General features: G+C 38.8%; 1 protein-coding gene across 7 annotated transcripts in view; it reads left to right on the plus strand.

The window, feature by feature from the left end:
* The window catches only part of akt3a (v-akt murine thymoma viral oncogene homolog 3a), a 442785-nt gene that overhangs the window by 399118 nt on the left and 20762 nt on the right, over window positions 1–22905 (plus strand). For all 7 annotated transcript variants that reach the window (XM_073050478.1, XM_073050483.1, XM_073050481.1 and 4 more), the window contains 2 exons: window positions 7408–7622; window positions 22389–22476. In XM_073050478.1, coding sequence (XP_072906579.1) covers window positions 7408–7622; window positions 22389–22476 — 303 coding nt within the window. The remainder of the gene's footprint in view (window positions 1–7407; window positions 7623–22388; window positions 22477–22905) is intronic.

A 22905-nucleotide genomic window follows, 5' to 3' on the forward strand; every position in this document is an offset into this window, starting at 1 on the left:
TAAGAACATGTTCAGCACAGCATTATGGGCGGAAGGGCCTGTATTGTGCTGTAGGTTTCCCATGTTTCTATTTTCTAGCAATTTTTTTTTCAGGTTTTATCAATTTTAATTTAGTTTTTTTTCTGTAATGGATGTAGCTATCAGATCAAATACTAAGACTGCTGTTTAACAAAAGTTATGAATATTTAGAGTCATATTGGTAGTTTGAGATGTTGACTGGCTTTATGGTGCTCCACACATTACATATAATTTCAAATATTTTTAACTCTGAAATAATGGTCCTTTATTTTAATTTGATATTATGGTCAATATGAATGAACATTTAGTCAAGTCTGATAATTGATAAATTACCATTCATGCCTCAAAATATGTTACTTATGTTAGTTGTATGTTAGTTATATCTGTGATTAACAAGCCTATAGACTGAGCCATCTCATAAAAGTAGAACATAGATTTTAGAAAGTTCTTTTATTTTTCTCACTCACATTCATCTGTGTTGTTTCATCTGGTACTTTGAAACAATCTGCACTACTTTAGATTTCACGTATTAAGGTGAAACCTTGTTAATAGGTTGGAAACAGAAACAAACCTCTTAATACGCTTAAATAGCCTGCAAACTTCACAGCTGATGAAATACTTTTGAATAAGTGTTCTCCTGACAATGTAATATGGTGTGCTTCAGAATTGCACTGTTTTGCCATTCTAATTTGGGACAGTGAGAAAGTTACCACTTTAATGATTCATCTTACAAAATATTCATCATATTACCACATTAGGTGAAGGCCTCATTTTCTGCTGAATGCAAGATGTAACTTTGTGGCACGCTGGACTCCTTGTATTCCATGTTCTATTTGGCTGCATTTATTGGATTCACCTCTGGCTACTGTTGTTATAAATGATTTTATCATAGACCACATTGGTCTACTATTGTGCATTAAAAATCTCAGATTAGAAAACATCATGGCAAGTATCATAATTTTGTATTGTTATGCCCTTCTATTAAACTTCAGTTGCTGTTATTGTGACACCTAATTCCATCTTTTTCACAATTTAACAGCATTGTAAATGTTTTTACTGTAACTGGAAGATTATTTTCATATTTTATGTGAACCAAAATTATTCTTTTGGGTGAAATGTCATTTCAGTCCAAGTTTTATCTACAGTGAGCTGATACTACATGAATGTTTCATTGGCTAATTTGCATAGCAAGGGCTCTCTTTGTGTCATGCTATTATCTAACCAGATATTGAGAGAAAATATACACTGAGTGGTAGGAAATGATGCTTACGGGATCTATGTCTAAAGTGAAGGATATAGAACTACTGACTGACATACACCTCTGTCTTTTTCCCTGATATATTTTAGATGGTTTTTTTAATTAGCCAAAGGAAAATAAAGAAACATACAGTATAAGCCTTCATTCACATCATTGTGTGTTTAATAATTGGTAACAATAATAAAATGTAAAGAGCCATGCAAGTTTCAAAGATAATATGCAGCAATATCTACATGCATGCCTGGCATTTACTGCACTAGATGAAACAGAATGATGAATGTTCTGCAAGATGAATGAATTATCCTACAACAGAACCTGAAGTGCAACCTGTGACCATTATCGTATAAATGTGCATTGTATGTTTACGATATTGGAGATAATGGTGTGGAACAGTTGATTACTCAAGATAGCAGTCTTTACTTACAAAGAGGCAAAATTTAAACAATGTGTCTTTTATTGATATAATGCAAAACAATAGAATAAAATAATAAACACGAGGAAATCTGCAGATGCTGGAAATTCAAACAACAACACACACAAAATGCTGGTAGAACACAGCAGGCTAGGCAGCATCTAGAAGGAGAAGCACTGTCGACGTTTCGGGCCGAGACCCTTCGTCATTATTAGAATAAAATAATGATTGGAAAGAGACATTAAAATAAATATATTTGCAATGTTTTGTCCAAGATGTTGATGTTAGAACCTTCTTGACAGGGGGCAGGGGTTCCCATCCTTTTTTATGCCATGGACCTCTACCATTTACTGAACGGTCTGTGGACTCCATGTTAGGAACCCCTGTACTTGTATAATATTCCAGTATAAGGTGTTGTGTGTACTCAAACCTATACTTCAATAGAGCTAAATTTTCTGTGTTTTCGTTTGTTGAAAACATGTACGTATGTACTACAATATTAAGTGACAAAATTGATTGTTAAAGTATTTTTACTGTAAATGATCATTTTCAGATATTGAGTAGAGTTAATTAATTTTTTCTGGAATGTTCAGATAAATTAAACAGTTTTGTACTCAGTTGTCTAATGATTATCCAGGTTCCTCTTATTTTTTTTGTAAGTAATTTGATTCTTTCTGTCTTTCTTTTGCCATATGGTTGTATCCTTTTTATTCATGGCATCAATGTTAAGTTTTGTTCTTTAATGCTTTTTTTTGAGTTTAGGTGTGAGTTCAGGGAGGGAGTTTGTTAATAGTCTGGTTCATCTTTTATATTATGATGGCGTTGGAAGTAAGGGAGGAGATAGTTGGGGACCTGACAAAGATTTTCATTAGTTACAGGCAAGGCAGTAGAAAATCAGACAGTAGCTAATATTGTTTGTTTAAAAAGGGCAGCAGGGATTAGCCTGGTAACTACAGATTTGTGTTTATGGTGGGGAAATTTTTGGAGAAAATCCTGAGGGATATAGGATGTATGTGTATTTGGAGAAACAGGGAATTGATCGGGAATAGTTAGGATGGCTTTGTGTTAGGGAGATTTTGTCTTAATAAATTGTTTTTTTGAAATAATAGGAAAATTATGAAAGCACAGCAGGCATTAAAACATAGAAGAGTCAGGCACAGGAATCCATATTCCTCCATTCCTGTGTTTTCATTTGCCTCTTTATGACATTATCTACTGTATATGGACTTTTGCATGCTAAGCTGCTCCAGAAGGTCAAGGCATATGGATATCCAAGGCAAGCTGGCTACTTGAATCCAAAATTGACTTTCAAGATTCAAGATGCAAAAACTTTATTGTCATTCTAACCGTACATCAGCTCTGCAGGGCAGAATGAGACAGCGTTTCCCAGGAGCAGTCCAATCATAACATAACAAACGCAACACTAAATAATAAACATAACAATAAATAGTAAAACACAACAGCCACATGTCAGTTAAAAACAAGTTATAAGTATCCAGTGCAAGTTAGTGTCCAAAGCAGAGTCAGGTAGAGCAGCTATTTAGCAGTTTGACTGCCTGTGATAAGAGGCAGAGGTGGTGGAAGAAGAAGGTCTACATGATGTCTGTCACTAGTAGTATGAGCACACATTAACTTGGATGTATATCTAGGAAGTATGATGAGCAAATCTCTAGATGACACAAAAACTGAGGTAAGTAGTTTCAAGTTGCTGTACAAGTCAGATGGAAAGTGGGGTGATTCATTGGCAGATGGAATTTCATCTGAATAAGTGTGAAGTGATGGCTTTGAAAAGGCAGGTAAGTGTAGGACTTGTACAGTAAATGGTAGGACACTTAAGAATGTTGATGAACAGAGTGACCTTGCGATTCAAGTCCACGTATCTTTCAAGGTTGCCACATAGATACATAGGATGGTGAAGCAGACATACTGTATTCTTAGCTTCATGGACTGGGGCAAAAAGTTTAAAAGTTGAAAGGTTGGGTTAAGCTTTTAGAAAATAGTAGAGAAACCACAGCTGTAATCACTGTTACCACAGGGAAGATGTGATTGCACTCGCCAGTCTGGAGAAGATCACCAGAACATTGCCTTAATGTTGCCTTAATTGCCTTAATGGGGGATTATATGAGAGGCGGGGTTTGAGGGTCAGCACAACATTGTGGGCCGAAGGGCCTGTAATGTGCTGTATTATTCTATGTTCTATGTTAATTGGTGGACTATAGTTGCAGGGTTAGTTTGGATAAGCTATGTTTGCTTTCTATAGAGCAAAGGAGACGGTGATTAGTAACCTGACTGAGGTATCTAACATTACAGGAAGCATAAATAGAGTTGATAGAAGTTTTCCCCATGGTAAGAAAAGACAGGAGGGTATAGCTTTAATGAGAGAGGAATAATGAGTTTTAAAGATTTGAGGGAGATGTTTTAAAAGAGTGGTCTGGAGCATGCTGGCAAAAGAGGAAATGATTCAATGATGTTTAAGTGGTATTTAGACAGACATTTGAATAGACGATGAATTGAATGATGTGGAGAGAAGTACAGTACAGCGCAGGAACATGCCCGTGATATTGGTGCCTAACATAATGCCAAATTAAACTGAATTTCTGTTCCTTGCACATGTTACATATTCCTCCATTGCATGCATATTCATGTACCTACCTCAAACTCTTAGCACCCCTATCATATCTGCTTCCACTGGAATCCCTGACAGCCTGTTCCAGGCACCTGTATATACTTCTTTTAAATGCCCCATTATTTCCTTAAATTTCTCCCCTTAAACGCATGTCTGTAATATTTGACATTTCTATCCTGGGGGAAAGAAAGATTTGACTGTCCCTATTCCAATTAAGCCACTTATCATTTTATAAACTTCATAAACACAATGTCCTGATGAAAGGTCAGCCCGAAACGTCAACTTTTTCTCTTTTCCCTAAATGCTGCCAGCCCTGCTGAGTTCCTCCAGCATTTTGTGTGTGTTGCTTGAACATCATATCCATTGTATTGAATGACGTATTGCAGAATTCCCCTTGCTTAACATAAATTTAATTATTGCCTAGGAATGAGCTGGACTGAGAAGAGCAGCTAGTAAATGCGTATTAACATTGAGGCTGTTTTACTTGTATCTGCAAATGATTGGAATTCAATCAAAAGCCTGTTTACCATGTATTGTACTGTGTATTTCAGTGGAAACAGTAGATTGTCAGGTGGGAAGAAAAAAAATCTGAAAGGCCAAACATTATCAAGTAATTTTATTTTATCTATTGCTACATATTTGTATATCATCTTTCAATTGGAGTTTTCTGTGTACTGTTTTAAGTGATAATAAATGCTTGTTTCACTGACTGATGCTCTGAAGACATTTGCTATTAAAACAATTGTAATTCTATTTGTAGAGTAACTGGTAAAATCATATTCTTTGATCAGAATTCCTAGCATAGCCCAGATGTTGCTGGAGTGATAATGATTTAAGATGGATTTTATGAAACTCTCTGTGCTATGTACTCAATTAGCTATACATTATAAATGGAGAAATTTTGTATACTAACAGGTTGAAAGTTGAGGGTATAATATCATTTTTTAAAAAGAGACAATATATATTCTCATGCATACTTCTAAACGTGTTGTAAGGTCATGGACAGTTACTTATTTTTCTTAAAAGATGGTACCAAGAGGGTTGTTGAAAAGAAACTAAAAATAATACCTGTACCAAATTTGTGTACAGAATTTATTCACACCAACTGGTACAGAGAAGTTAAATTGTGTATATGTCAAAAGTTTCCTGGAAGTGAGATATCATTTAGAGTGCTGTTTTTGTGCAAGAGTGACAAAAATGTGGCAAAACTATTAAAATGAAATTATTTTAAAATGAAGTATCAAATCGCAGACTATCTGCCAACCAACATTAATTGTCTAGACATGTTGCTGGCAAAGTGACTACTAGCAACTCTGTTCTCTGCTAATTTTCATTGTTCCTGTGATATCTCTCACTCTGCCTCTAAAATTCTGCTTTATCAGTCTTTATTTTGGCACAATCTAGTCTTCCATTTTCTTGGAGTACATGCAGAATCGGGTGGTGTGGTGGTGATAGGTTTCTACCAAAAGGGGGTGTAAGGTGCTCCCCACCACTAGCCTGCAGGTCACCTTTGGGCAAGAACACTTGCTTAATCAGGGTCATGTGAAGCCATGGGAGCAGGTTATGGATGGTCGTATAGCAGCTGGTGCATATCACAAATCCTGGTTATGCAACCACAGATGGCAGGCTGAGTATTGATAATGGCTAGGGTCACCCATCTAGTAAAGATGCTTCATGGTCATTGAAAGACCATGATCACCTACATCATACAACCCAGCACATAATGAAAGAATAACATACAAAATGTTTTGGCTAAGAACAGCAGTTTAAATGTACTTTTCACAAAGATATGTATAAGGAAATTTTAATTAGAAATATCATAGAAACATAGAAAACCTACAGCACAATACAGGTTCTTCGGCCCACAATGCTGCCAAACATGTACTTACTTTAGAAATTACTTAGGGTTACCCATAGCCCTCTATATTTTCTAAACTCTATGTACCTGTCCAGGAGTCTCTTAAAAGACCCTATCATATCTGCCTCCACCACCATTGCAGGTGAGAGTTGTTGGGTGCATGAGCAAGGAAAATTTTTTATTAAGATTTTAAGATAAGACCATAAGACATGGGAGCAGAAGTAAGCCATTTGGCTCGTTGAGTCTGCTTTACTATTTCATCATGGCTGATCCATTTTTCCCCCCTCTCCCCTGTATCCCCTAATGCCCTGACAAATCTATCAACCTTTGCCTTAAATATACATAAAGACGGGCTCCATGGCTGTCTGTGGCAAAAAAATTCCACAGATTCACCACTTTCTGGCTAAAGAAATTCCTTCTCATCTCTGTTCTAAAAGGATACCCCTCTATTTTGAGACTATGTCCTCTGGTCTTAGACTCTCCCACCATTGGAAACATCCTCTTCACATCTACTCTATCAAGGCCTTTCACCATTCGATAGGTTTCAATGAGGTCACCCCTCATTCTTCTGAATTCTAGTGAATACAGGCCCGGAGCCATCAAATGTTCTTCATATGACAAGCCATCCAATCCTGGAATAATTTTTTGAACCTCCTTTGAGCCTCTCCAGTTTCAGCACATCCCTTCTAAGATAAGGGGCACAAAACTGCTCACAATACTCCAAGTGAAGGCTCACCTGTGCTTTATAAAGCCTCAACATTACATCCTTGCTTTTATATTGTAGTCCTCTTGAAATGAGGGTGTCATACAACGCGGCACCTAATAAATGACTGACTCACAGATTGTTTTAGCTAAGAACAGCCATTTAAATGTACTTTTTGAAAAGATATGTATAAGGAAATTCTAATTTGAAATATAAGGTGAGAAATTGTTGGGTGTTTGCTGAACTCATGAACAAGGAGTGTGAGATCTGTTGGAAAAGTTTTTAATTAAGATTTTCTGATAGATATGTGTATATTTTTCTCTGTGAATATGTGAAACTTAGAAATAAGGACTGAAGTTTCAGTTTCTTGTGAAATACTTTGCATTATAATGAAAATGAATACCTATGTCAACATTTTATGATTTTGACACTTTTAACTCAAATATGCCTGAATGATTAATACTTTGAATAAATTTAGCCTTAAGAATTATAATCCATGACAAACTTGTCCTTTATTTATGTGCCTTGCTAGGTGTTAGAAGACAATGATTATGGCCGTGCTGTTGACTGGTGGGGTCTCGGTGTTGTTATGTATGAAATGATGTGTGGCCGACTACCCTTTTACAATCAGGACCATGAGAAGCTTTTTGAATTGATCCTAATGGAGGACATTAAATTTCCCAGAACCCTATCGTCTGATGCAAAATCATTGCTGTCAGGATTGCTTATAAAAGATCCAAATAAAAGGTAAATATGACACTTCGAAAGCATGTTCATATGTTTATACTACATGATAGTTTATTTCCAGATTGTTAGCTATACTGTTTCTTAGATAATCTTTGGAACAAAATCATTGCCAAATTGACAGAGTACACCATTTAAACAATTACAGTATAGGTTCAAAAAAGTATGTGAACCTCTGGGGTAATGCCTTCTACAAAAGCTATTTGCACGGTGGTCAGCAGCACAGGAGCGCCGCAGGGAACCGTACTCTCTCCGGTCCTGTTCACCCTGTACACATCAGACTTCCAATATAACTCGGAGTCCTGCCATGTGCAGAAGTTCGCTGATGACACGGCCATAGTGGGGTGTGTCAGGAATGGACAGGAGGAGGAGTATAGGAAACTGATACAGGACTTTGTGATGTGGTGCAACTCAAACTACCTGCGTCTCAATATCACCAAGTCCAAGGAGATGGTGGTGGACTTTAGGAGATCTAGGCCTCATATGGAGCCAGTGATCATTAATGGAGAATGTGTGGAGCAGGTTAAGACCTACAAGTATCTGGGAGTACAGTTAGACGAGAAGCTAGACTGGACTGCCAACACAGATGCCTTGTGCAGGAAGGCACAGAGTCGACTGTACTTCCTTAGAAGGTTGGCGTCATTCAATGTCTGTAGTGAGATGCTGAAGATGTTCTATAGGTCAGTTGTGGAGAGCGCCCTCTTCTTTGTGGTGGCGTGTTGGGGAGGAAGCATTAAGAAAAGGGACGCCTCACGTCTTAATAAGCTGGTAAGGAAGGCGGGCTCTGTCGTGGGCAAAGTACTGGAGAGTTTAACATCGGTAGCTGAGCGAAGGGCGCTGAGTAGGCTACGGTCAATTATGGAAAACTCTGAACATCCTCTACATAGCACCATCCAGAGACAGAGAAGCAGTTTCAGCGACAGGTTACTATCGATGCAATGCTCCTCAGACAGGATGAAGAGGTCAATACTCCCCAATGCCATTAGGCTTTACAATTCAACCGCCAGGACTTAAGAACTTTTTAAAAGCTATTATTAATGCTTTTTGAGATAGTGATTTAGATGCATATCATATTTTTTACTGAGTTAAGTATTGTATGTAATTAGTTTTGCTACAACAAGTGTATGGGACAGTGGAAAAAAAGTTGAATTTCCCCATGGGGATGAATAAAGTATCTATCTATCTATCTATCAGATGTTCTAGTCAATGAGATGAGATTGGAGATGTGGGTTGTAGAAGTCCCCTGCCATATAAAAAAAAGACAGGTTACTGGTGGATCCTGCACTCCTCTAGAAAGATATGCTAATATGCACCATGCCTCGATCAAACAGCTTTCAGAAGACCTTAGAAGAATTGTAGAGATGCATGAATTTGGAAAAAGTTACAAAAGCATTTCTAACCGGAGTATTCATCAGTCAACAGTGAGAGAAATTGTCTACAAATAGAAGAAATTCAGTACTGTTGCTACTCTCCCTAGGAGCATACGTGCAATGCTGAAAGAGGTGGGAAAAAAAACCCAAGAGTAACAGCAAAAGAACTGCAGAAATCCCTAGAATTTGCTAAAGTCTCTTCATGTGTCCACTATAAGAAAAATACTGAACAAGAATGGTGTTCATGGAAGGACACCACGGAAGAAACCACTGCTCTCCAAACATGAAACAAAACAATTGCTGCATATCTCAGGTTTGCAAAAAAGCCCACCTAGATGTTCTACAGCACTTCTGGGACAGTGTTCTGTGGACAGATGAGACAAAAGTTGAACTTGTTGGGAGAAATGCATACCACTACGTTTGGAGGAAATAGTGCACTGCATGCCAACGCCAAAACCTCATCCCAACTGTGAAACAAGGTGTAAAGAGCATCATGGAAGGGCCTAAACAGCTTGCAATCATTGACGGAACAATGAATTCAAAATTGTAACAAGATATTTTACAGGAGAATGTCAGGGAAGCGGCCTGTCACTTGGATGCTCAGTAGAAGTTGGATGCTGCAATAGACAATGATCTGAAACACAAGAGAATGGTTTAAGAAGAAGAAAATTTGTGCTTTGGAATGGCCAAGTTAAAGTCTAGACCTTAACTCAATTGAGATGCTGTGGCATGACCTTAAAGAAATCTGTTCATGCTTGGTTTCCCAAGATTATTAATGAATTGAAACAGTTTTGTATGGAGGAATGATCTAAAATTCCTCCTCATCATTGTGCAAGTCTGATCAGCAGCTACAGGAAATGTTTGTTGGTGGTTATTGCTGCTGAAAGAGGATCTACTAGTTATTAGTACAAGGGTTCACATACTTCTTCCAGCCTGGACCGTGAATGATTTGACAATGTGTTCAATGAAGACATGAAAAGTGCAATTGTTTGTGTGTTATTAGTTGAGGGGGGTGGCGTTTGTCTATTATTGTGACTAAAGGAAGATCAGACCACATTTTTAAAGTAATTAATGCAGAAAACCAGGTAATTGCAAAAGATTCAAAAACTTTTTCTTGTAACTGTATGTGTCTAAGACTTTTGCACAGTACTGTATAGCTCAATATTTCAATTCCAGACCCTGCATCAGGACAGTCAATTTGCACACTTTGTCTCTAAATTCATTCATAGTGGTAGAGCACATAAAGCTACAGGGAGTCATTACTTTTAACTTTTGCAGTATAAAGCACATGGGCATGATGTGCATCCTAAAGTTAATGATGAAAAAGTAACTCTTTCTCTTGCTTTGATCAGATTTGCAGTAGCATTGTGCTCAACAGGATACATACATGGAAAATATCATTTAAACAGATACAGTTAGATAAGACAGAACAACCTACTTGCATATTAGTTTCTTTATAGTCTCTGTAATCAGTGCTTTGATTTTTTTAAATCTAAACTCTTGGGAATAAAGAGAAGCAGAAATTAGAAGACTATAAGATATAGAAGCAGAATTAGGCCATTTGGCCCATTGAACTTTACTGAATAACATCTGGTAAGATGAAAAATGGATGGCAATAACAAACTAAAATACATAATATTTAGCTGAAAATGGATGGGTGTGTTTAAAATAAGTTTCTCTGAAAGGTCTAAATACTTTTACTGTAAATTTAAAATTAATAAACAACCAGCAGACTGTACACTACTTTGTAAATAGTGTTGGGCATGATTACCAATCTACCATTCCTCAAATATTCCACATGAGTATCTTGTTAAATGTAATTGTGAATGGTGAGGTCATTTTGAGCTCAGTACATGATGTACATGGTTGAGCTCCAAAAACATAATGTTTTGATTTTCATGTGCAGTTACTTTACATCAGCATTATTATATGAGGTCCTAACTATGCAATCTGCAGAAGATAATACTTCATATTAATGTATTTTAAAAAGATTTAAAGTGATTTATAAAACTTGGCATCCCACTTGGTGGCACAATAATATCAGCGCCGCACTCTAGAGCGAAGGTTCCCGAGTTCAAATCCAAGTTGGGTTGAGCGTCAAGCTAGCAACTCGGCCTTGTAAAAACAAGAATAGCTTGCTATGGAAACACCGTCAAAAGACAGTGCCCGGATAACTCCACTGCTGAGTTAAGGGCTATTCTTCTTCTTCATAAAACTTGGCATGTCCCTTAATGCTCGTGTTTATTCTGTTAGTGATTCTTTTCCTTTGAATCCTGAAATGAAATGTTAAATTGTGTAGTTGGTCAAAAAAATCCATGAAACTGATACAGCTTTCAATTAGAGCTTATAGCTGAGAAGCAAGTATATTTTAAGAAAGCTTCGCATCTAGCATGAAATGTGATGCCTATGCAAACTAGCATGCTGGTTTTAATATTATTGCATGTCGTGTGTCTTTGCATGTGGTTAGTTAGTTGATGTGCTCCTTTATTAAGGTAGGAATATGTTTCCATAAAATGAACAGTGCCATTCTATTGTAATGGTGTTATCTGTTCCTAAAAAAATCACACACATAGCCACAAGTTCAAATGAGTCTGGCAGAGATATACTTAAATTTAGAGATCATTGGCTCCATCCATTCAAGTTGGTGCTGAAAACAAAAACAAAAGTAAAAAAGGAAATATTCTTTGACCCATGTATAGCTTGATTTGCTGAGAGCATTAAAGCTCATCTGTTTGGACGTACCAACCAAGTAATATGTAGTAGATTTCTTAGTATAAGCTTACATCTTAACATAACAGTTAATGTTCTCACCTACCATTAAGTGTAATTGGAAACTTAGTTATGTCTTGGGATGGACTGATCATCAGCGTACATATTTACTTTCCCATTTTCCAGCGTAATAGGATTTCATCTGGTTGCTCTTATGATACATGCTACTTTACTATGAATGAAGGGTGTTTTGCTATGCTCTTCAGATTTTCAATTGCCCTGCTTAGTAGTTACAGTGGCATGCAAAAGTTTGGGCACCACTGGTCAAAATTTCTGTTATTGGGAATAGCTAAAGCGAGTAAAAGATGAACTGATCTCCAAAAGGCATAAAGTTAAAGATGACACATTCCTTTAATATTTTAAGCAAGGTTACTTTTTTATTTCCATCTTTTACAGTTTCAAAATAACAAAAAAGGAAAAGGGCCTGAAGCAAAAGTTTGGGCACCCTGCATGGTCAGTACTTTGTAACACCCCCTTTGGCAAGTATCACAGCTTGTAAATGCTTTCTGCAGCCAGCTAAGAGTCTTTCAATTCTTGTTTGGGGGATTTTCGCCCATTCTTCTAGTTCTGTGAGATTATTGGGCCGTCTTGTAAGCACTGCTCTTTTGAGGTCTATCCACAGATTTCCGATGGTGTTTAGGTCAGGGGACTGAGGGCCATGGCAAAACCTTTGGCTTGCACCTCTTGAGGTAGTCCATTGTAGATTTTGAGGTGTGGTTAGGATTATTATCCTGTTGTAGAAGCCATCCTCTTTTCATCTTCAACTTTTTTTACAGACGGTGTGATGTTTGCTTCCAAAATTTGCTGGTATTTAATTGAATTTATTCTTTCCTCTACCAGTGAAATTTTCCCCGTGCCGCTGGCTGTAACACAAGCCCAAAGCATGATCGATCCACCCCCATGCTTAACAGTTGGAGAGGTGTTCGTTTCATGAAATTCTGCACTCTTGTTTCTCCAAACATACCTTTGCTCATTGCAGCCAAAATTCAGTTTGCAAAGTTTGCAAAGGAACATCTAAACAAGCCTGATGCATTTTGGAAACAAGTCCTGTGGACTGATGAAGTTAAAATAGAACTTTTTGGACGCAATGAGCAAAGGTATGTTTGGAGAAAGAAAGGGTGCAGAATTTCATGAAATGAACACATCTCCAACAGTTCAGCACGGGGGTGGGTCGATCATGCTTTGGGCTTGTGTTGCAGCCAGTGGCATGGGGAACATTTCACTGGTAGAGGGAAGAATGAATTCAATTAAATACCAGCAATTTCTGGAAGCAAACCACACTGTCTGTAAAAAAGCTGAAGATGAAAAGAGGATGGCTTCTACAACAGGGTAATGATCCTAAACAACCTCAAAATCCACAATGGACTACCTCAAGAGGTGCAAGCTGAAGGTTTGCCATGGCCCTCACTGTCCCCTGACCTAAACATCATCGAAAATCTGTGGATAAGACCTCAAAAGAGCAGTGCATGAAAGATGGCCCAAGAATCTCACAGAACTAGAAACCTTTTGCAAGGAAGAATGGGTGAAAATCCCCCAAACAGGAATTGAAAGACTCTTAGCTGGCTGCAGAAAGCATTTACAAGCTGTGATACTTGCCAAAGGGGGTGTTACTAAGTACTGACCATGCAGGGTGCCCAAACTTTTGCTATGGGCCCTTTTCCTTTTTTGTTATTTTGAAACTGTAAAAGATGGAAATAAAAAAAGTAATCTTGTTTAAAATATTAAAGAAATGTGTCATCTTTAACTTTATGCCTTTTGGAAATCAGGTCATCTTTTACTCGCTTAGCTATTCACAGTAACAGAAATTTTGACCGGGGGTGCCCAAACTTTTGCATGCCACTATATTTCTCATTTAATACGTAATTAAAGTTTGACATTTAATTGTGTTAATACCTGCATCAACAAAACAAAAAAAAATGCAATAATGAAAGCACTTGGTTGCTTGGGGCTTTAAGTTTAGATTAGAAAAGCATAATACGTGTTGTTTTGAAACACTATTAATGTTAAGATATTACATATAATTGCAGCAAAGTACAGTACAGTTACAGATGCTGAACTATAGCAGTATAGAGTTGTATAGCACTAAAATAAGCCCTTCAGCCCAACTTGTTCTTGCTGACCAAAATGCTTTCCTGAACTACATGTACCTCAATTATCTTTTAATCATTGTAATCATATCTGCCTCTGTCACTGGCAGCTATTCCCATTTATCCACCACCCTCTGTGTGGGAAAACTGACTTCTTAGGTTCCATTTAAATCTTTCCCTTCTCATCTTACACCTATACCTTCTAGCTTTAGATTCCATTACTCTGGGGCAAGAGGACTATGACTCTCCATCTTACCTATGCCCCTCATGATTTTATAAACATTTTTGTGGTTCTGGGCAAAGTAGTTCCAGCCTATCTGTCCTTTCCAGATCAAGTAGTGGGTATAGCTTTAAGATGAGAAGGGGGAATGTTTAAAAGAGATCTATGAATGCACTGCTATGGGAAGTGGTGTAAACAGATATGATAGTTAAATTCAACAGGCATTTAAACTTGAGCAGACAAAATATAGGTCTACAGATTGTGTGCCAGCACATGGGATTTGTTTAGACTGCCTTATGCTAGGCTCATGTGGTGAGCTAATGGGTCTGTTCCTGTGCTGTACTATTCTATATTCATGGAGTAGGTCGTGCCTCATAAGCTGGATTGAATTCACTGAGAAAGTGACAACGCAGACTGATGAAGGCAGAGCAATGGATGTGCAATATGGATTTTACTAAGTAATTTGATGAGGTTTCCATGAGAGACTCATTCAGAAAGGTGGCATTTGATCCAGGGAAACCTGTGTGGATTCAGAATTAACTTGCCTGCAGAAGGTGATAGTAACTGGAGCGTATTCTGTCCAGAACTGGGGACTAGTGATGTTCCACAGATATCTGTCCTGGGACCCTCTGCTCTTTGTAATTTTTATAAATAACTTGGATGAGGAAATAGAAGGCTGGGTTAGTAAGTTTGCAGACAGCATAGAGGTTTGGTGGTGAAGAGGATAATGTAAAAAGTATTCTCAACAGTGTGGAGAAACAGAGGCTCACAGGCTTTTGTGAGATTCTGGCGAGGTCAGTATCTGTTTCTTCTTCTTCTTCGTTCCTCGTCTGTTAGTGCATAGAACAGTGAGAATGGGTCCAAGAGCTGTCTTGCATTCTTTGTATGAGATGTGGGAATTCTAGACCTCAAGCCTCCTAAATAAGCACATCTACTGCAGGTGTAACGAGCTGCGGTTTGTTGACCTTTGGCTCTTACGGGAAACTGAGGAGATGATCGGGGTAGCCACCTGATAGGTTGCAGGAGTCAGGCAATTGGGTGATTGTCAGGAGAGGGAGAAGTGGGCAGCCAGCACAGAGAAACTTGTGGATGTTCCCTTCAATAATAAGAATACTTTGGGGGGGGGGGGGGCTGTGCGGAACCACAGCGCCTGCATTTCTGGCACTGTGGCTCAGAAGGAAAGGGGTGGGGTGGAGTAGAGGACTGTAGTAGTGGCAGGAGGTTCTTTAGTTACAGGTGTAGACTCAAGATTCTGTGGAAATGTTAGAGACACCTGGATGTTTTGTTGCCTCCTAGGTGCCAGTGTCATGGGTGGCTTGGATTGGGTCCACTGCATTCTAAAGAGGGAGAGTAAACAGCCAGAAGTTTTGCTACACCAATGACATGGGCAGGAAAAAGGGATTTGGGCCTGAAAAGAGAATTTGGAGAGAAAACTGAAAAGCAGAACCTCCAGGCTAGCAAATCTCTGGATTGCTGCCTGTGCAGTGTACCAGTGAGGGCAAGAATAAGATGATTTGGCAAAGAAACTGGTGCAGGGGTCAAGGTTTCAGATTTCTGGATCATTGGGATCTCTTCTGGGGAAGCTATAACCTGTACAAAATGAATGGGTTGTATCTGAACCTGATCGTGGGTTGGTTTACTAGAACTGTTCAGGATGGTTTAAACTTATTTGGCAGGGGAATGTGAACTGAGTGATAGGGCTGTTGGTTTACAAGCAGGGGCAGTGTGTAGTGAGACTGTCAGGAAGGACAAGCAGATGATAGGGCTAAATTGCAGTCAGTGGGATGAGCTGCAGTGTAAATTTCAAAGTAAATATTATCAAAGTACATATATGTCACTACATATAACCCTGAGAATCATTTTCCTGTGGGCATACTCTGCAAATCTATAGAATATTAACTATAGCAAGATCAATGAAAGATCAACTGGAGTACAACAAACTATGCAAATGCAAATATAAATAAATAGCAATAAATAAATAAATAGAACATGAAATAACAAGATATGGAGTCCTTAAAGTGAGATCACTTGTTATGGGAACACTTCAATGGATAGGCAAGTGAGTGCAGTTAACCCCTTTTGTTCCAGAGCCAAATGGATCTGGGGTTGAAGCTGTTCTTGAACCTGATGCTCTTGTACCTTCTCCCTAATGGCAGCAGTGAGAAAAGACCATGGCTTAGGTAGTGAGGATGTTTAATCATGGATGCTGCTTTCCTACACTAGTGTTTTATGTACATGTACTCAGTGGTTAGGAAGGATTTACCCGTGATGTATTGGGCTGAATCCACTACCTTTTTGTAGGATTCTCTGTTCAAAGGCATTGGGGTTTCCATACCAGGCTATGATACAGCCAATTAATACACTCTCTCCACTACACATCTATAGAAGGTTGTCAAAGTTTTAGATGCCATGCTAAATCTCCCCAGACTCTTGGGAAGTAGAGACCCTGTCATGATTTCTTTGCAATTGCACACATGCTGGGTTCACAACAGGGTCCTTGAAATAGTAGCACCCAGGAATTTAAAGTTGCTAACCCTCTCTTCCTCTGATGAGGACTGGCTCATGGACCTCTGGATTCCCTCTCTTGAAATTTACAATCAGTTCCTGGGTCTTGCTGACATTAAGAGGTAGTTGTTATGACAGCACTCAGCCAAATTTTCTATCTCCCTCCTGTATGCTTATTTATCATCACCTTTGATTCGGCCCACAGCAGAAACAAAATCAAAAAGGATGACATACAGGACTGAAGGTGTTATATCTGAATGCGCGCAGTATACAGAATACGGTTGATGATCTTGCAGTGCAGCTAGATATTGGCAGGTATGACATTGTGGGCATCACTGAGTCATGGCTGAAAGAAGATCATAGTTGGGAGCTTAACATCCAAGGATACACATTGTATTGAAAGGACCAGCAGGTAGGCAGAGGGGCTGGGGTTCTGTTCGTAAAAAATGAAATCAAATCCTTAAAAAGAACTGACAAAGGATCAGAAGATATAGAATCCTTGTGGGTAGAGTTAAAACGCTGCTTAAGTAAAAAGACCGTGATAGGTGTTAGATACAGGCATCCAAACAGTAGCCAGGATGTGGGTTGCAAATTACATCAGGTGATAGAGAAGACATGCCAAAATGGCAATGTTACAATAGTCATGTAGGATTTCAATATGCAGGTAGATTGGGAAAATCAGGTTGGTGCTGGATCCCAAAAGAGAATTTGTAGAATGCCTACAAATTGGCTTTTTAGAGCAGCTTGGGGCTAAATCCACTGGGGGGGAACAGCTGTTCTGGATTTGGATTTGATTAGGGTGCTTAACCTAAAGGAGCTCTTAAGAGGCAGTAATCATAATATGAAAGAATTCACTCTGCAATTTGAGAGGGAGAAGCTAAAGTCAGATGTATCAGTATTACAGTGGAGTAACAAGATTTCAGAGGCATGAGAGACAAGATGGCCAAAGCTGATGGGAATGGGACACTAGTGGGGATGATGGCAGAGCAGCAATGGCTGGAGTTTCTGGAAGCAATTTGGAAGAATAAATACATCCCAAATAAGTAGTGTAATACTACTTAAAAAGGCAACCGTAGCTGACAAGTAAAATCAAAGCCAACATAAAACCAAAAGAAAGGGCATACACTAGAACAAAAATTAGTGGGAAGTTAGAGGATTGGGAAACATTTAAAAACTAATAGAAGGCAACAAAAATACCATTAGGGGTTGGGGGTGGACGAAGATAAGATATAAAGGTAAGCTAGCCAACAGTATCAAATGAGATACCAAAACTTTTTTCAAACACAAAGCGTAAAAGAGAGGTGAGAGAGCATATTGGACTACAGGAAAATGATGCTAGAAAGGTAGTACTGTAATGGGGGACAAGAAAATCAGTCTTCATTATGGAAGACACGAGCAGCATGCTGGAAGTTTGAGAGTGTTATTGGACAGAAGTGAGTGCAGTTGCTATTACTAGGGAGAAGGTGCTTGAGAAATTGAAAGATCTGAAGGTGGATGTCACCTAGGCCAGATGGACTGCACTGCAGAGTTCTGAAAGAGGTAGCTGAAGAGATTATGGAATCATTATTAATGATCTTTCAAGAATCAATAGATAAAATAGGCCAAAGTCAGCATTGTTTCCTTAAGGGAAAATCTTGCCTGAGAAATCTGTTAGAATTCTTTGGAAAAAATAAGCAACTGGATAGCCAAAGGAGAATTGGTTGATGTGTACTTGAATTTTCAGAAGGTCTTTGACAAGGTGCTACACATATTTCTGCTCAACAATAAGAGTCCATGATAATACAGGAACGATACTAGCATGGATAGAACATTGGCTGATTGATAGGCAAATAATGGGAATAAAGGGAGCCATTTCTGATTGGCTGTCAGTGATAGTGATGATCTACAGGGATTGATGTTGGGACCGCTTCTTTTCAGGTTGTATGTCATTGATTTGGATAATTGAATTGATGGCTTTGTGATCAAGTTCATGGATGATACGAAGAGGCAGGTTGTGTTAAGTAAGCAGGGAGGCCACTGAAAGATGTGGACAGATTAAGAGAGTGGACAAAGATGTGATAAATGGAATTAAGTGCCGGGTGGTGTATGGTCATGTACTTTGGTAGAAGGAATATAAGCATAGACTTGGGGGTTCTCGTGCAGGATTCCTTAAAGGTTAATTTGCAAGTTGAGTCAGTGGTGAAGAAGGCAAATGCAATGTTTGCATTCATTTTGAGAGGGCTAGAATATAAAAGCAAGAATATAATACGAAGGCTTTATAATGCCTCACTTAGAGAATTGTGAACAGTTTTGGGCCTCTTGTTTAAGAAAGTAGTGGTAACATTGGAGATGGTTCATAGGAGGTTCACAAGAATGATTCTGGGAACTAAAGGCTTATCATGAGGAACGATCTGAGCCTTTACTCAACAGGTTGCAATAGATTTCAGTAGGTACATTTAATGTCAGAGAAATGTATATAATATACATCCTGACATTCTTTTTCTTCACAAACATCCGCAAAACAGAGGAGTGCCCCAAAAATGAATGACAGTTAAATGTTAGAACCCCAAATCCCCCCCAGCTCCCCCTCCTGCACACAAACAGCAGCAAGGCAATGACCACCCGCCTCCCCCACCAGCAAAAAAGCATCGGCGCCCCCCCACCAAGCACTCAAGCATGCATCAAAGCATCAATAAAGGAACAGACTTGCAGTACCCCGAAGACTACTCGTTCACCCAGTACTTGACATACCACAGGTACTCTCTCTCTCCCCCTCCCAAGGGAAGAAGAAGTGTCCCTGTTTCACAGTGAGAGGAGAGACATAACAAAACAACTCTCTGATTTATGGCATTAAAAGTCTGTTGCATCACTTTTTCCAAGCTCTGTGCCTCTGGGCACACAGCCAACAGCAGGCCTGCTGTTTCTGATCTTTCTTGTTCTCCCACAACGCATCAGGCAACGGCACCAACCTTGAAACAGCCCAACTCCAGAGCCACGAAAATCCAGCACCCTGAAGGCACACTAGCCTTCCAGGCCGCATCATTGGCATATCAAAAAATGGCTGGTCGTGAGGCTCTGAGAGCAGGTCCCATTCCCACAAAGAACTGATATCAGCGTGTAACTCCAGGTAAGGGTCATCAAAAGAACCTTGAAGAGGGGGGGGGAGAAGATAACAAAGATATAAATAAAGCTGTTTCCGAAGATGCAAGCAAAGGAGTCACCATTTAGCGCCATCATCACTCAGCTCCACCTCACTGGAATTTAGAAGAATGAGAGGGATCTCATTGAAACCTATTATATGTTGAAAGGCTTTGATGGAGTGGATTTGGAGAGGGTGTTTCCTGCAGGGTGGTAGTTTAGGACCAGAGGGCACAGCCTCGGAATAGAGGGATGTCCATTTAGGTTGATGATGAGGAGAAATTCCTTTAGCCAGAGGGTGGTGAATCTGTGGAATGCTTTGCCACAGGCAGTTGTGGAGGCCAGGTGATTGGATGTATTTAAGGCTGAGGTTGATAGGTTCTTGATTGGTTAGGGTATGAAAGGTTATGGAAGAATGGGTTTCAGAGCGAATTGGATCAGCCATGATGAAATGATAGAGAAGACTTGATGGGCTGAATGGCCTAATTCTGCTCCTGTGTCTTATGGTCTTAGGATTTTTCATTAAATCCCTCAAAAGTTGTAGCACAAGTTGATAGGTGGTTTTGAAGGTATATGGTGTGTTGGCATTCATTTGTTGAGCATTAAGTTCAAGTGTACCAAATATTGTGGTCATCTCAGTATAGGAAGATTGTGGAAGCTTCAGAGAATGTGCAGAGATAATTTACCAGGAGATTCCTGGATTAGAAAGCATTTCTTATGAGGGTAGGTTGACCAGGCCTTTTCTCTTTGGAGAGAATGAGAGATGACTTGATAAGAGGTGTACGAGGTAATAAGAGGTACAGATCAAGTGGACAGCCAGAGATTTTTTTCTCTGGGCAGTGAAGGATTTTACAAGGGAGCATAATCAGAATCAGAATAAGGTTTGGTATTACTGGCATGTGACATAAAATTTGTTAACTTTAATGTGTTGGGAGGAAAGTATAAGGTGTTGTCAGAGGTAGTTTTTTTTTACAAAGTGGTAGGTACATAGAATGTACTACCTGGGTGGTGGTAGAGGTAGATATATTAGCACCATTTAAACAACTCTTGGTTATGCACATAAATGAATGAAAATGCTGTGTAAATGTCTATTATATATATATATAATATATATAAAAATAATAACAGTACTGTAGTTTTCAATTTGGAGCAGAAAATGAGGTTGTAAATCTGCCAGGAGCAAAAAATGATGGTATTGGGGAGGGTGTAGAACAGGTGGCAGAGTAGTGCCAGGGTGGGCAGTTGGTGCAGGTGCTGACACACTCAGCCCTGAGACACCAGGCAAAGTAATTTGATTCCAAACAATTGATTTATCAATTCTGTAAGAATGTCTCTCTGCTGCTTCCCACTCCCTCCCCTCTCCCTGCCCCTTCCTACTCTCAGTTTGCAATAGAGACCCATATCAGAATCCGGTTTATCATCACTCACATGTCATGAAATTTGCTTTTATTTGCAACAGTGCAATACATAAAATTACTACAGTACTGTGCAAAAGTCTTGGACATCCTGGATGGATATAGAACATAGTGAAACTGTTATCTGCACCACACCAGATTGATAACCAATCTACTATTTTGGGGAGAGGTATGCAAAAACCAGTTTAAGAATATATTAGAGCCACTCCTGGTATGAAGATTTGGAGGATAGCTTTTTTCCCCCTCTGTGGTCTCAGCATTGTGCTGGGCTGGAGGCGGGAATAGAAACCACTTGAAAATCTGTTCACTATTACAGACAATGCTGTAATGTAATATACAGAAGATGTTTGTACACAGTTGTAGTTCTGTTTGTAATTATCAATAATTAATATGCATTAGATTCCAGGTTTATTGTGACAGCAACTACTTGTATCTTACGATAGAACTACCTAGAAGTTGAGGAGAATTACGAGGGGTGATTGATAAGTTCATGGTCTAAGGTAGAAGGAGTCAATTGTAGAAAACCTAGCACATTTATTTTTCAACATAGTCCCCTCCTACATTTGCACACTTAGTCCAGTGATCATGGAGCATACAGATCCCTTAGAACATAGAATAGTACAGCACAGTACAGGTCCTTTGGCCCACAATGTTGTGCCGACCCTTAAACCCTGCCTCCCATATATCCCCCTATCTTAAATTCCTCCATATACCTGTCTAGTAGTCTCTTAAATTTCACTAGTGTATCTGCATCCACCACTGACTCAGGTAGTGCATTCCATGCACCAACCACTCTCTGAGTAAAAAAATCTTCCTCTAATATTCCCCTTGAACTTCCCACCCCTTACCTTCTTTGTAGAAGTCAGTGTCTTGGACCTCCAGAAGTGGTCCACAGCAGGGGTGATTGATAAGTTTGTGGCCTAAGGTAGAAGGAGATGAGTTATACAGCTCTCGTTACACGCATGTGCAGTTCAACTCATTTAGTGATTATGCAGAAAGTTTGAAGTTAATAACTCATCTCCTTCTAACTTAGGCCACACACTTATCAATCACCCCTGCTGTGGACCACTTTCGGAGGTCCAAGACGCCGTCTTCTAGAAAGAAAGGATCGGTATACTCCACGACGGCTGGACTAAGTGTAAATGTAGGAGGGGACTATGTTGAAAAATAAATGTGCTAGGTTTTCTACAATTGACTCTTCTTACCTTAGGCCACAAACTTATCAATCATTCCTCGAAACTTTTCACTATTTTTGCACTGCTAATTATTTTCTTTCTTACAATTAGGCTTGGTGGAGGTCCAGAAGATGCAAAAGACATCATGCAGCATAGTTTTTTTAGTGGAATCAACTGGCAAGATGTTTATGACAAAAAGGTTTGTGAACTACATTCATTTTTTAAAATTATAATTGCTCTATTGTGGGAGTAAAGTCTCAAACAGTAATATTAGTAATTTTTTAAAACATTTATTATATTTCAACTTAAATATTATTTATCAGGATTATTTTTGCATTCACGATTTGTTGATTACTATGGTGTCGTTACATGATCCTGGAACCTTTCAGCTGCGAAAGCTGAATTTTCCTAATATGTGAATGTAATTTTCTCTCATCATTTTTAAACACCTTGGGATTTAATAATCTTATTAGCATTTTGTAAGATATTTTTCTTCTTCAGGTTCAATCTAGTTATTGGCATTTTCATTTAGATTTGATTATTAATGATAGACTGTACTGAGAAGAATATTAATCAAACTTAGTGTGGATTTTTGATTGTGGAACTTTTGTGTCTATACTACTGAAAC

The sequence above is a fragment of the Hemitrygon akajei genome, chromosome 7, assembly GCF_048418815.1.
Source record: "Hemitrygon akajei chromosome 7, sHemAka1.3, whole genome shotgun sequence".
NCBI classification, from domain to species: domain Eukaryota; kingdom Metazoa; phylum Chordata; class Chondrichthyes; order Myliobatiformes; family Dasyatidae; genus Hemitrygon; species Hemitrygon akajei.